This window comes from Leptinotarsa decemlineata, unplaced genomic scaffold (assembly GCF_025532065.1).
Source record: "Leptinotarsa decemlineata unplaced genomic scaffold, Ldec_3_MD MMD2_tig00000251_RagTag_RagTag, whole genome shotgun sequence".
Taxonomy (NCBI): domain Eukaryota; kingdom Metazoa; phylum Arthropoda; class Insecta; order Coleoptera; family Chrysomelidae; genus Leptinotarsa; species Leptinotarsa decemlineata.
Window position 1 is genome coordinate 10,827,083 of NW_027412547.1, and position 12,160 is coordinate 10,839,242.

The 12,160-nt window shown below is 34.6% G+C and overlaps 2 protein-coding genes across 11 annotated transcripts in view; both read right to left on the reverse strand.

Moving 5' to 3' along the window:
- rut (adenylate cyclase rutabaga) overlaps window positions 1-12,160 on the reverse strand; it is a 599,728-nt gene that overhangs the window by 342,249 nt on the left and 245,319 nt on the right. The gene's annotated exons all lie outside the window — the stretch shown is intronic.
- Window positions 303-10,256, reverse strand: LOC111513717 (uncharacterized). Its single transcript, XM_074173695.1, has 3 exons — window positions 7,702-10,256; window positions 7,436-7,574; window positions 303-887 (listed from the first exon to the last, which is right to left on the reverse strand). The coding sequence occupies exons 2-3, from the start codon at window positions 7,446-7,448 to the stop codon at window positions 640-642; spliced, it is 261 nt and encodes an 86-aa protein (XP_074029796.1). The 5' UTR covers window positions 7,449-7,574; window positions 7,702-10,256; the 3' UTR covers window positions 303-639.

Sequence of the window (12,160 nt, forward strand, 5' to 3'; positions counted from 1 at the left end):
CCATATATACCGAACTGGCTTTTGGCTGGAGTCTACTAGATAAACGTACCTGTTACCATATTAATATTTTCTTGCTGCTACACTCACTTTATCTACTGTCTTATACTAGGGTGAAGTTAATTAGTCAAAAACTATAGCCACCTAATTGAAAAAACAAATTTTGTAATTAGGAAATATTTTTTGAGAATATTTCAATCAGTTTGTGACATGTAAGCCATTTTTTCAGCAAAATTATAGGGCTTGTCTCGCTCTACAAAAAAAATTATTAAATTAAAAAACCCGACACAATAAAATTAGCAATTGAAATTAAACACAATATATATATAAAAACGTTTTATTACACACTATTCCATGATAACAATTAAATTGTTTTTCTCTACCTCGGATACGTATTTGTCTATGAGTTTAAAAAAATCCTATTTAGTACTCCCTTCTCTGGGTCCGATAATTTATCTATATCATCTAAACTACTAATAAAAGTTAGCATGAGATTCTCTTTTTCCCTTCCTCCCGTTTTGGACTTCAAATACTCTATCATTGGCTCTGCAACTTTTTGAGCCACCGATTGGAGTTTCCTTTTCTCCCCTGCAGATGCCGAAGTTGATGGAATCTCTTCCGCAACATTTCTTTCCTCTGCGACTACCTCTGAAGTCTGTTGAGTAGTATTCTGGGTTGATCCTGGGTTGTATCCTGGGCGGTATCCTGGCTTTCTTCATTGCTTATACTCGACCTATGGCTCGAGGTGAAGTCCCGAAGAAACTGCATAGCCTCCAAGAGGTACCACTTTCTTTTCTTTCCTTCCCTGCTGCCTGAGGGTGTTTCTGAGTCCCTCATAACCCGATTGTAGGAGCTCCTCAGATTGGTCCACTTGATCTTGCAATCAGAAACTGCAACATAGAAATATAAAAAAGCTGTATTTATTGATTAGTTACACAAAATTTCAAGTACTAAAAAGTTTCATTGTCTTTCTTGCAACAGGAGAATAATTCAAGTCATTGCACTACCATTTTCGTCTCGGAAAAAGGACCATATTCAGAATAGTTTATGAAGTTTCCCAGGCAATTTGAGATTTAGGAGGTCCGATTTTTTTAAAGACACCAACTAATGAGAAACTGTTGGAAGTTGCAGAGAAATTCGACCATTTGTGGAATTTTCCTAAATGCTTAGGAAGGGTGTGAGTTTTTTTACTATAAAAAATTCCATTCAATTGTGTTACAAGCTGTAGCAGATGCAGATGGGAAATTTGTATTTATTGATGTAGGATTACGGGAGAAACAGCGACGGGGGAGTATTCAAAAATTCCACTTTTGGAAAAAAAGGTCAAGGTTTTGATTTACCCAGAAGAGAATTACCATTTGTTTTTGTTGGAGATGAAGCTTACCCATTGAAGGGCAATTTGATGAGGCCCTACCCTAAGAGAAACTCAACTCCTGAAAAAAGGGTTTTTAATTATAGACTTTCTCGTGCCCGTGGAGTAGTGGACTTTTGGGATGTTAACTGAGAAGTTTGGTTTTTTGAAAACGGAACTTTTGCTGCCACTCGATAAAGTGGTTATATTAACGTCGCAGCATGTGTTTTACACAACATGTTTCGAGAAAAAGGGGGAAACATCTCTGACATTCATTGCGCTCTCGAATTTGAAGATATACTGGAGCCCAGATTATCGGAGGCAGCAGATCCTACTTATTCTTCTTCAACTGGTCATGTTATTCGGCAGCGGTATTTACAATATTTCAACTATACTAAAACCAATAATGATTGAGAGTAGAAGTAAGCCCAGTTGACAGCGAATCGGGGGCGTGCTTATTAATTTTTGAGAGGGTTAAAAATGAAAGAAAAATTCTTAGTACAATTAGTTAAAATATGCATACACATTTTTTATTTATTTCATTAAAACTTTGAATTTACCTAATCGTTGTAGTCATTAGGTGGGCCTTATGAAAACGGAGTAATAATCGTGGTAATTATAGTAGGTACCAAATAAATCAACAATATTAATAAAAAACACAATATATATATATATATATATATATATATATATATATATATACTTTTTTTCACTATTGGGTTGCAGCAATTGATAAGTGAACTCTTTATAACTATTCTCAAGCTTTTGAGTAACTTAAACTCATCGTCAGGGGTACTAGAAAATACAAATTACAAATTTTTGATAATAGAATATAATATAAATGTAAATGTACAAATTTTCGTCTAATCTTCAACCTCAGATTCGTCACTGTTGCTACCGCTATCATCAAAGTGAATTATGATTGGTTCAATATTGTGTTCAATACGGTTGTCTACGTCCCACATTTTTTGCTCCTCTTTTAAAACATGCTGCATGCATTTCTTCCAGTCTTCTGCAGAAACAGTTCGAATAGCTTCTTGTAGGTGATGTTGCACGTCCACTAATTTAAATGTTCTGTTTTCTCGTGCCACATATCCTTTCACTTGCGCCCAGATTAATTCTATTGGGTTTAATTCGCAGTGGTATGGTGGTAACCTTAAAACTGTAATTCCACGACTTAACGCCATTTCATCCACTGCGAATTTTTTTTATTTGTCTGTGAGTAATTTTATTAGCTGAAGTAGTTCTGCCTTTAAACTATCTTTGTTATATTGGATGTTCTTATTAATTAACCATTCTTGAGTTGCTGCTTTTTTCCATGATTGTTTCGGTAATGGTTCTAAATGTCGACTATGGTATGAGGCATTGTCCATGACGATGACAGACCCAGGTTCCACAAGTTGAATGATGCCTTCAAACCATTTTTCAAACACCTCCGCATTCATCTCTTCATGATAGTCGCCTGTTTTCTTAGATTAAAATATTAATTCACCATTTGGTAAAAATCCACTGTCGCTTCCTATATGCGTAACTATCAGACGTCTACCTTTTCCAGATGGCTGTTTTAACCCAACTGACAAACCTTCAATAAAGGCTTGTCGTGCACTTGTTATATTACCATCCTGCCATACTTTTTTGACCGTATGTCCTTGGTTAACCCATGTCTCGTCCATGAAGTACAATTTTTTTTTGAGCATCCGAAATTCGTCAATTTTTCTTAGATAGTTTCTTCTCCATGCTATTATTTCTTGACGTTCAATGAGAATGCTTGTCCTGTCAACTTTTCCGTACGTAAATTTCATTTCGTGTACAAGTTTCCTAAAAGTTTCTTTACCCATTTTTGGGACCAATTCATGATCGCTAAGTGCCTTCAGAACTGTTTGTAGTGTGGGCAGCTCATTTCTGAAAAAGAAACTGTGAATAGTTCTGCGTATACTGGTTTTGGCTTCTTCATCAACTGTGATTTTTTTTCGTCCGCTACTAGTTTTTGGCGTTTGTACGTCCCCATGAATTTCTGCTTCTCTTAGTATTTTGTAAATCGATGATTTTGGTACACCGGTATAATCAGAGCCCATATCAAATAATTTATCTTTTGTAATTGTGGAACTTAATGATGTAGAAATGCCCGGTTGGTTATTCGGAGGTACACACGTAGAATTACAACACATATGCACAAAGTCATCTTTTGGTGGCTGATGATTTTTTTCAAGACAGTGAAATACTCGCAGTACAATTTTTTTTTCTCTTACTGACCGAGACTACGACCGTTTTACCTTTTTCGACGTGGAAGGCCCGACCATGTCTCCCATTTTTTTGAGTAGTTTGAGAACGGTGTAGAAATATAATTATGTAACGCTTAAACACTTATTAGCACTATTATTTTCACCAATTGTTATCACAACATGTCGATTGCTGACTAACTTAACTGTAAAACGTACAATTCACGCTGTATAATTCACAAACCAATGATACGCTCATGGCTGCAAGTACATTAGTGAGGACTGCAACGATGAGATGGAAGTTACGGTAAAGTGACAAAGACAGAAATATCGTTGCGTACAGCGTTGCCACTAGTTGTAATATCTAACACTATACAGAAAACAATGAATTTTAACTGATCAGTAATCAGGAAATGTATAAGTATTACTCATTACAAGCTCATTACTGATTTTTGTCATAAATAATACCTTTTGATCGTACTAGTATTGTGTATTATCTATAATTTGTCACAACCTACAACTCTACTGCTTACTATATTTTGATTCTGATATAAACTGGTAACGTAAAATTTAGATATGACAACGCGCTTTACTCTCAATCATTATTGGTTTTACTATAGACTACGTACCTAATTATTCTAGCTCGTATAAAATAATACGAAGATTAAAATTTTTAATTAAATTGTCAATTGAAATGTTTATTTTTTTCATTTTCAATTCACTACGTACCTAATTATTCTAGCTCGTACAAAATAATACGATGATTGAAATGCTTAATTAAACTGTCAATTGAAATGTTTGTTTCTTTTAATTCATTAGATATGTTGTGACCCACGATTATTTTATCGTTAGTATGAATGCTTAATGCACACAAGAATTACAATAACTATTGTGAAAGTATAGGGTAAGAAAATAACTGGCAAGATGTTCTGTAGACAAGACAGAATTTTATTCTAACTGTATACAAGGTTTAATACGTACTGAATGATTTTACAAAATGCAATGTTTCACATCGGTAGTTAGAAAAAGGGTCAGATGGATCATTGTAGGGATAAACCAAGGTTTTAATTAACATAGGTAGGTCGTAATAGCCGGTTATTCCCAAAATAAGGGACATAATGAACAATTGAGAAATTAAAATTCTAGCTATTTGTAGCTTACAATATTTACGTGAAATAGACTTAAATATACGGGTTGCTTGAAAAAAGATATTCGAAACTATTGAATTTTATGAGGATAAATGGATTAGAAAAAACCCGCACATTAGAAGACCAACTGGAAAACTCCGATTTGGAAATTAATTAAATTTAGAAAATTAAATAACTTGAACAAGATTAGTTAACAATACATAACATAAAAATAATGTCATAAAACAATCTGTTTTGTTGTATACATTTTAGAGCTGGCCACTCTAGGGTAAATACTAAAAAAATTTAGATTTACTTGAAAAAAAAACAATAATTTCGATAGCAAGATTTTGAGACCGAACTACATACTTAAATATTCTAGCTCGTAATAGTTTCACTATCACGAAAATGATAGTGAACTCGTTTATTTATTGTTTTTGACTCTAGTCCTATTTTTCTTCTTCATCCTCCTTACCTGGGCGGTAACAAGGATTTACCTGGGTTAAGGCCAAGCAACCGAAAGAGAGGATAAAATGGAAAGCAACATGGTTTGAAAGGCATTATATCCCTCTTTTGAAATAGCAGAAACTGTGAATTAACGATGAACAAGTTACTATTTTTTCTATTTTCACATTCAAGTAATTAGCCCAGTCATTATAGTAAGTTCACCTCGGAATTCGAAATACCCAGCTGTAAGTCTGTAAATACTTGTATATTGACACCCTAAAAGTTGTCTCAAAACCTACATGTGGTAGGGTGTACGCAACTATTAAATTTCAAGGTAAAAGGTCACAAAAATCGGATTTTTGCGCTTTTTTTGTAAATATCTCATTTCCTATGGGTTTTTTGCTATTTGTATTCGTTATCAATATTGTAGAATACAAAATTCTCTACAATTTTTTTTTTAATAGAGGGCGGAGAGCGCGCGGTCAGAGGAATACTTCAGGTCAACCGGTTACTCCTGTCGAAAACGCGTCATATATAGTTAATGAACTATCCATAAATCAATGATTATAAATATTTGTCAATTTTTATAAACTATTATATTATGTTTTATAATTTTTTTCCCAACCTATCCACTTTTTATTCAGTATTAATTTATTTAACAATACTTACCTGCCCATGTAATTGCAGAATTGTTAATCAAAATATAGGATTTATATTTGAATTTTAACTTAATTAATAACTTCTAACATGATGAAAAAAAACAAATAAATTATGAATTAATCTTTTTATTAAAAAATATCATTCAATACATTTATTTTTATTAAAAGTAAAAAAATGGAATAAAGGGTACTAAAACTACAATTTATAATTTTAATCATCTTCTTTCTCTTCATCGTCGTCTTCCGGCTACTGGTAATTTCAACGACATTTGTCTCAAGTTTTTCCATGATTTCGGGGTCAAAGGTTCCATCTTCGTTAATGTCGCTCTGATATGGTAGAGCATTGAGACAAGCTTGCCCATTACATTGCCCACAAGCTAAAGAGCATTGCAAGCACGCTTTCCTGCATCCGCATCGCGAACCACACCCACAACCACACCACATCGAAACAGACTTCATACGTTTTTGAAAGTGCAGCAGTTCTTCTCTGCTGCTCCATAGCTTTTACGTTCTTACTGTAGTCTGAATACCCGCAAATACAACAAATATTTTGGAACTGTAATGCCTTTGTGAATAATTCAGGTATTTATCAAAAATATTGGAAAAAGTATCTTCTCTGCTCCATACAACATGATGAAGAAGAAATCCGCCATCAATAATGAACGTCACATTATTTTCATTGAGAACAAAAACAATTGAGCTCATGTTGTCACACAATGACGATTTTGTTGTTTTTCTCATGCCATCATTATCAAATAGAGCTGTTGGATAAGGACTCAATTCATATTGAAGTTATTCTTCAAGATTACTTTCAAATTGTTTGCTGACAGTAATTCTTTGGAAGAGTAATATTCGTAAGCTCTGTGGCCGTTAACTTGCTCATTTCCAACAATTCCAGAAGCCATCGATATTACCTGCGTAGTATTTGGAAAAGGATCGTGGAGTTTAAACCAATCAAATAGTATATTTACGTCAGAATTATCTTTTTTCACTCTTGAGTCTCTGGAATCTACGTGTTGCTCGGTAGACTCCAAGGAGATATTACAGAACTTCTCCATTTCCTCACAAATAGTATTTGTGGCGTACATAGCATATACCCATTTACACAAAACACTTTTTTTCGTACTTTGACCACGAGATACTCCTCCTTCGGTTTTCATGGATTTCATGAGACTTTGTTCATCAACTATATATGACGCGGTTTCGACCGGAGGCACCGGTTGACCTTAAATGATCCTGTGATCGCGCGCTCTCCACCCTCCATCCTGAAAACGGTTCACCGTATGAAAAATAAAAAAAAATGTAGAGAATTTTGGATTCTACAATATTGAAAATGAATAAAAATAGCAAAAAACCCATAGGAAATGAGATATTTCCAAAAAAGCGCAAAAAACCGATTTTGTGACCTTTGACCTTGAAATTTAATAGTTGCATACACCCTACCATATGTAGGTTTTCAGACAACTTTTAGGGTGTCAATATACAAGTATTTACAGACTCACAGCTGGGTATCTCGAATTCCGAGATTCTTACCTAATTTAAGCTCAAATGACTGGAGTATAATCAAAATACGAAGAGAAATAGAAAAAAAATTAAATACTCAAATGAATGTACGTAATTAATTTTTTTACACACCTGAGCAATTCATCTCAGTAGCCACTTATTCCCACGCCTTGTCCACTGCTCCTCGATTTTTATGGTCCTGTAGCTTATAATTATACATTACCGGACTCTTTTCCACAGCATAAATCAATCTCTTCGGGTCGCAAGACATCTTTGAAAAAAAATTTGCTTATTTAATAATAATACAGGTTTCCTTCTGCCTACACCACAGATAACATTGCATAAAATTAAATAAATATTTGAAAAAATGAGGTAAAATATATGTTTGAAACACCTACCGTAGCGGAGTTGTTGAACGTGAGACAAGGTAGTTAGGTCTGCTTCGTTGTCTAGTCAAAGACATACTGAAAGAAACGGACTTGGTGTGTGACGGTCCCCCTACCACAACGCTTTTCACAGCTACCTTGTCGAGTCCCGACAAACTGTCTTGCCAGAGAATTTTTGTCGCCTCCGGTGTGTGCCCGACCTTAGAAATCACACTGTGTTTTTATCGATTATGGATTTCAACAAAACAGCATGTCTAGCTATAATTATTGCATTCAGTATGATCCGTTCTGATAAACGTCGTTACTAGATGAAGGAACGGTTAAAAAATGCGAAAATTATTCACATTAAGTGTTACTGAAGGAAATAAGAATGTAATACGAAGGAAGTGAGTGATTATAAAAATTATTTTCGTATGAACGAAGACACTTCGAATAAATTATTGCGAATGGTCCAACCAATTTTAACTCAAAAAATACGGTCATGCGGAACAGTTTACCAGTTAATGAATGATTGGCTTCAACTCTGAGATACCTAGTCACAGAAAAAAGCTTTGAGGGGTTGAAGTTTTCAGTTGCAATGTCACCGGCTTCAATAAGTACAGCTGTTCTTGAAATCTGTAATGTTTTTGAACTCAGTAATGACGAAATAATGATACCCTCGCTTTACACTATCATTATAACTGATAGTATCCCATTTCTCTTCTAAGAATGGTGCTCGAAAATCAAAATATCCGGACACGCTTCATTACCGCTTCAATACTTGCGATCATTCCAATTTCTTATTTCTACCCGTTCACTATTAATGTCATTATTTTCAGGTAATGGCATTATTACTGAACGTTTATTTGCCCCTTTGAGTTACAGTAAGCCTTTCTGCAGGTGGTATGATGGGTTTTGGTCTATCAAATGACTACCGAAGTCGGCAACACTATTAACGATTCGTTACACGAAAATAGTTAAAATAGGACTGAAAGTAAAATGGTTCAGTCAACAGTAATCTAAAATAAACTTTTATATTTAGTTGCAATTAGTTTTGGAAATAATTAAGTTTTATGCAATTTTTCATGTTTTTTGAAACGTGGCACCACGGTTAATGCAGACCATTCACCATTATTTACTATAATATTTGTTATATAGGATCTTATATCCTCATTCTCCTAGATGTGGTAGTGTTCCTGTAACATTTTACGAACACTAGACATTCATTAACTTTTTATGAAAATCTGATAATTGCCGGAGACGATATAATTCAAAAAGTAGATATAAATTATTCCATGCATTTGTTCGATTGATGACCTATTTATTTTGTAGAAATCCATATTGAATCTAATCTAATATATAAAAATGGAAGTTTGTTGGTTGGTTGGTAAGTGATAAACTTCATCATCGCATGATGAAACTTGACATGCATATGTAGTTTTTATAGACAAGGTTTTTAGACTATCAATTTTTCTGTAACTCGCCACTAGATGGCGCTGTAGGACAATGTTTTGAAAGCACTCTTCTAAAACGCTGCGCACGCCTATGTTCGTTGATTCTGATTCTGTCAAAACATTGGAACAGCATCGATACAGCAACATAGTACTAATTAGTACTACAACTACCAAATTCTACGCGGGCGAAGCCGCGGGCAACAACTAGTATAGAATAAATAAAATAACTTTTGTACAATTTCTACTAAGTTTATCATTTGCTACGACCAGTTTCGGTTTATTAGACCATTTAAAGTAACAGTTACTTGAAAATGCTTGTTTCACGAAATATGTAGCGGCAAGATGGCACAGAAACGTAATATTGATTCTGCGTCTGTCCCCTTTCCATTGCGAATTCAATCCCATTGAACCCGCAGTGGAAAATCTTGAAAATCTTTGCAAAGTTGGAAAGATTTTCAAGGAACTAGGTATGAAGGTGGTTTTTAAAACAAGTCATACACTGCAGAACTTTTTGGGAAGTCTAAAAGACAAAGTCGGAAAAGTCTGGAATTTACGAAATTGAATGTAAGGACTGCGATGCAAAATATTATGGACAGATCTATTAAAGTGAGATATAAGGAACACAAAGCACACTTAAAATATGGAAGACCTGAAAAATCAGCAGTCGCCCATCATATTTTGCAACAAAACCATTCCATAGACTTCAGTTCTTTAAGATTAGTTAGACAAGTTAATAACAACAGGCAACTAGATGCCTATGAGAGTGTGGAAATAAGTAAACATAATAATATTATGAATAACGACAACGGACCAATACCAAATAGCATACTATATAGCTTGTTGAAATATTATTGTTGGGTTTACTGATTACTACAAAAAAGACACATTGTGAATATATTTAGATAGGCAATATTGTGAAACTAATTTTATATAGCTGAAAATTGTTCTATATACAGGCTGATTCACGGTGGATGGCACATTAGACGTTTCTGGTGAACCAGACAACGGATCACTTTGAAAATTTAATGGGGGGCATATTCGGACATTCTCTAGCCAACTAAAATATTTTCGACAATGCGGTGTTGCCGCTTCTATTAGAAAGCAGTAGCAACTTTGATTTTTCAAACGGAACACTCTGTATATAATATTATTTTTGGAATCTCCAACAATTGCCTAACAACTTTTCTTGATATTTCTCTATACCTATCTGTTACCGTTTTCGAAATAAAAATTAATTTCAATTTTTTTCTTCGAAAATCATGACTTCTAAAATTGCCGATATCTTTTAGTTAAGAAGTACTATGATATCGAAATTTGATTTGGAGTTAGGTTATACTTGGACACTTCCCACACGTCAGCCTAATCTCCGTTACTTCAATACAGGTTGGTAAAAAAATACAGTTTTTTCGTTTGCTTGAAAAAGTTGCTGAAATTTGATTATTTCAAATGGAACACCCTGTATATTATTGAAAATTCGGAAAGCTGCTGAAATTTGCTTTCTTTCTATGTATATCATACCTATACCTAACTAGTCAAGTTTCGGACTCATGAACATTTATTTGTGAAAATGTCCCTTCAGAATGGTATTTCCATTCGGTATTTGGTAAGCAGGCCATGATTACTATTTGACAGTAGCGTTGTGACATTCTCCTAATAATATCGACATTTTCGTCACTTCAGAAGTTGCAAATCAAATTTCAGCAACTTTTTCAAGCAAATGAAAAAACTGTATATTTTCACCACCCTGTATTGAAGTAACGGAGGGGAAGTGTCCAAGTATCACCTAACTCCAAACCAAATTTCGATATCATAGTACTTCTTAACTAAAAGATATCGGCATTTTTAGAAGTCATGATTTTCGAAGAAAAAAATTGAAATTAATGTTTATTTCGAAAACGGTAACAGATAGGTATAGGGAAATATCAAGAAAAGTTGTCGGGCAATTGTTGGAAATTCCAAAAATAATATTATATACAGAGTGTTCCATTTGAAAAATCAAAGTTGCTACTGCTTTCTAATAGAAGCGGCAACACCGCATTGTCGAAAATATTTTAGTTGGCTAGAGAATGTCCGAATATATATATATATTAGTACGGTGTAATTAGACCTAAACCTCAACATCCAAAGTAAAAGTTTTCCTCCAACACCAAATTGCTCTACATAGTCCCCTTATTCTATGGTAAAAAGTTACACCATTTTGAGCGTCGGGTTTGGGGGTGAGGGGGGGGGGGGTATTTGAAAAATCACTAGTTTTTTTAGTTTTTCGTAAATATTTCAAAAAGTAAGCGGTTTATCCTAAACATTGTTATATACAAAAATGTTCTACGTTAAATTTTAAATGAGAATGGTCTTTTTAATAATCACTCTAAATTGTACGGTTCAAGAGTTACAGACGGTGTAAATGTTAACTTTTTCGTAACTTTGATAATTTTTTTAAAAAATAAGCTTCGTTAAAGAATGTTGCTATTTCAGTGGCCGGTGATATGTTAGTGATAAGCCCTTGAAGGAACGACAACCTCACCACCTTATCAATGGGCACTCTTTGAATATCTTTCAAATTTGGAATGTTCAATGTCTTCATTAACTTCACTCATCCTCCAGCACATTATCCTCCTCATCTAGCTCGTCGTCTAAGATGTTATTATTGTCCATGTTATCACATGTTTGGCCTGAGCAATTGCTGCATATGCTAGTGCAGTTTAGACCACTCCTTCTGCATTCACAATTACGAACGCATTCATCTTTGCAAGTACACATTATAAGGGACAGTAATTCCTGGGGGGCTGCAGGACGTGCTGTTGTAATTGGTGTCAGGTGGTAGCCAATCTTCTTCCAACCCCACTCGAGTGGATCCTTATCTTCATTCAGCCACTGTTGTACCTGGTGGTAGGTCCTAAATGGATGCTGTCTGGACGCTCCTGAAGTGGGGGGTAGTGCATCCAACTTCAGTAATGCATGTATAGGCTGCTTTGCAATCGCTTTCAAGTAGGACTGGTAGCGGAGACAATCTAGATCTTCAGTGTTCTTGGCTCCAAACA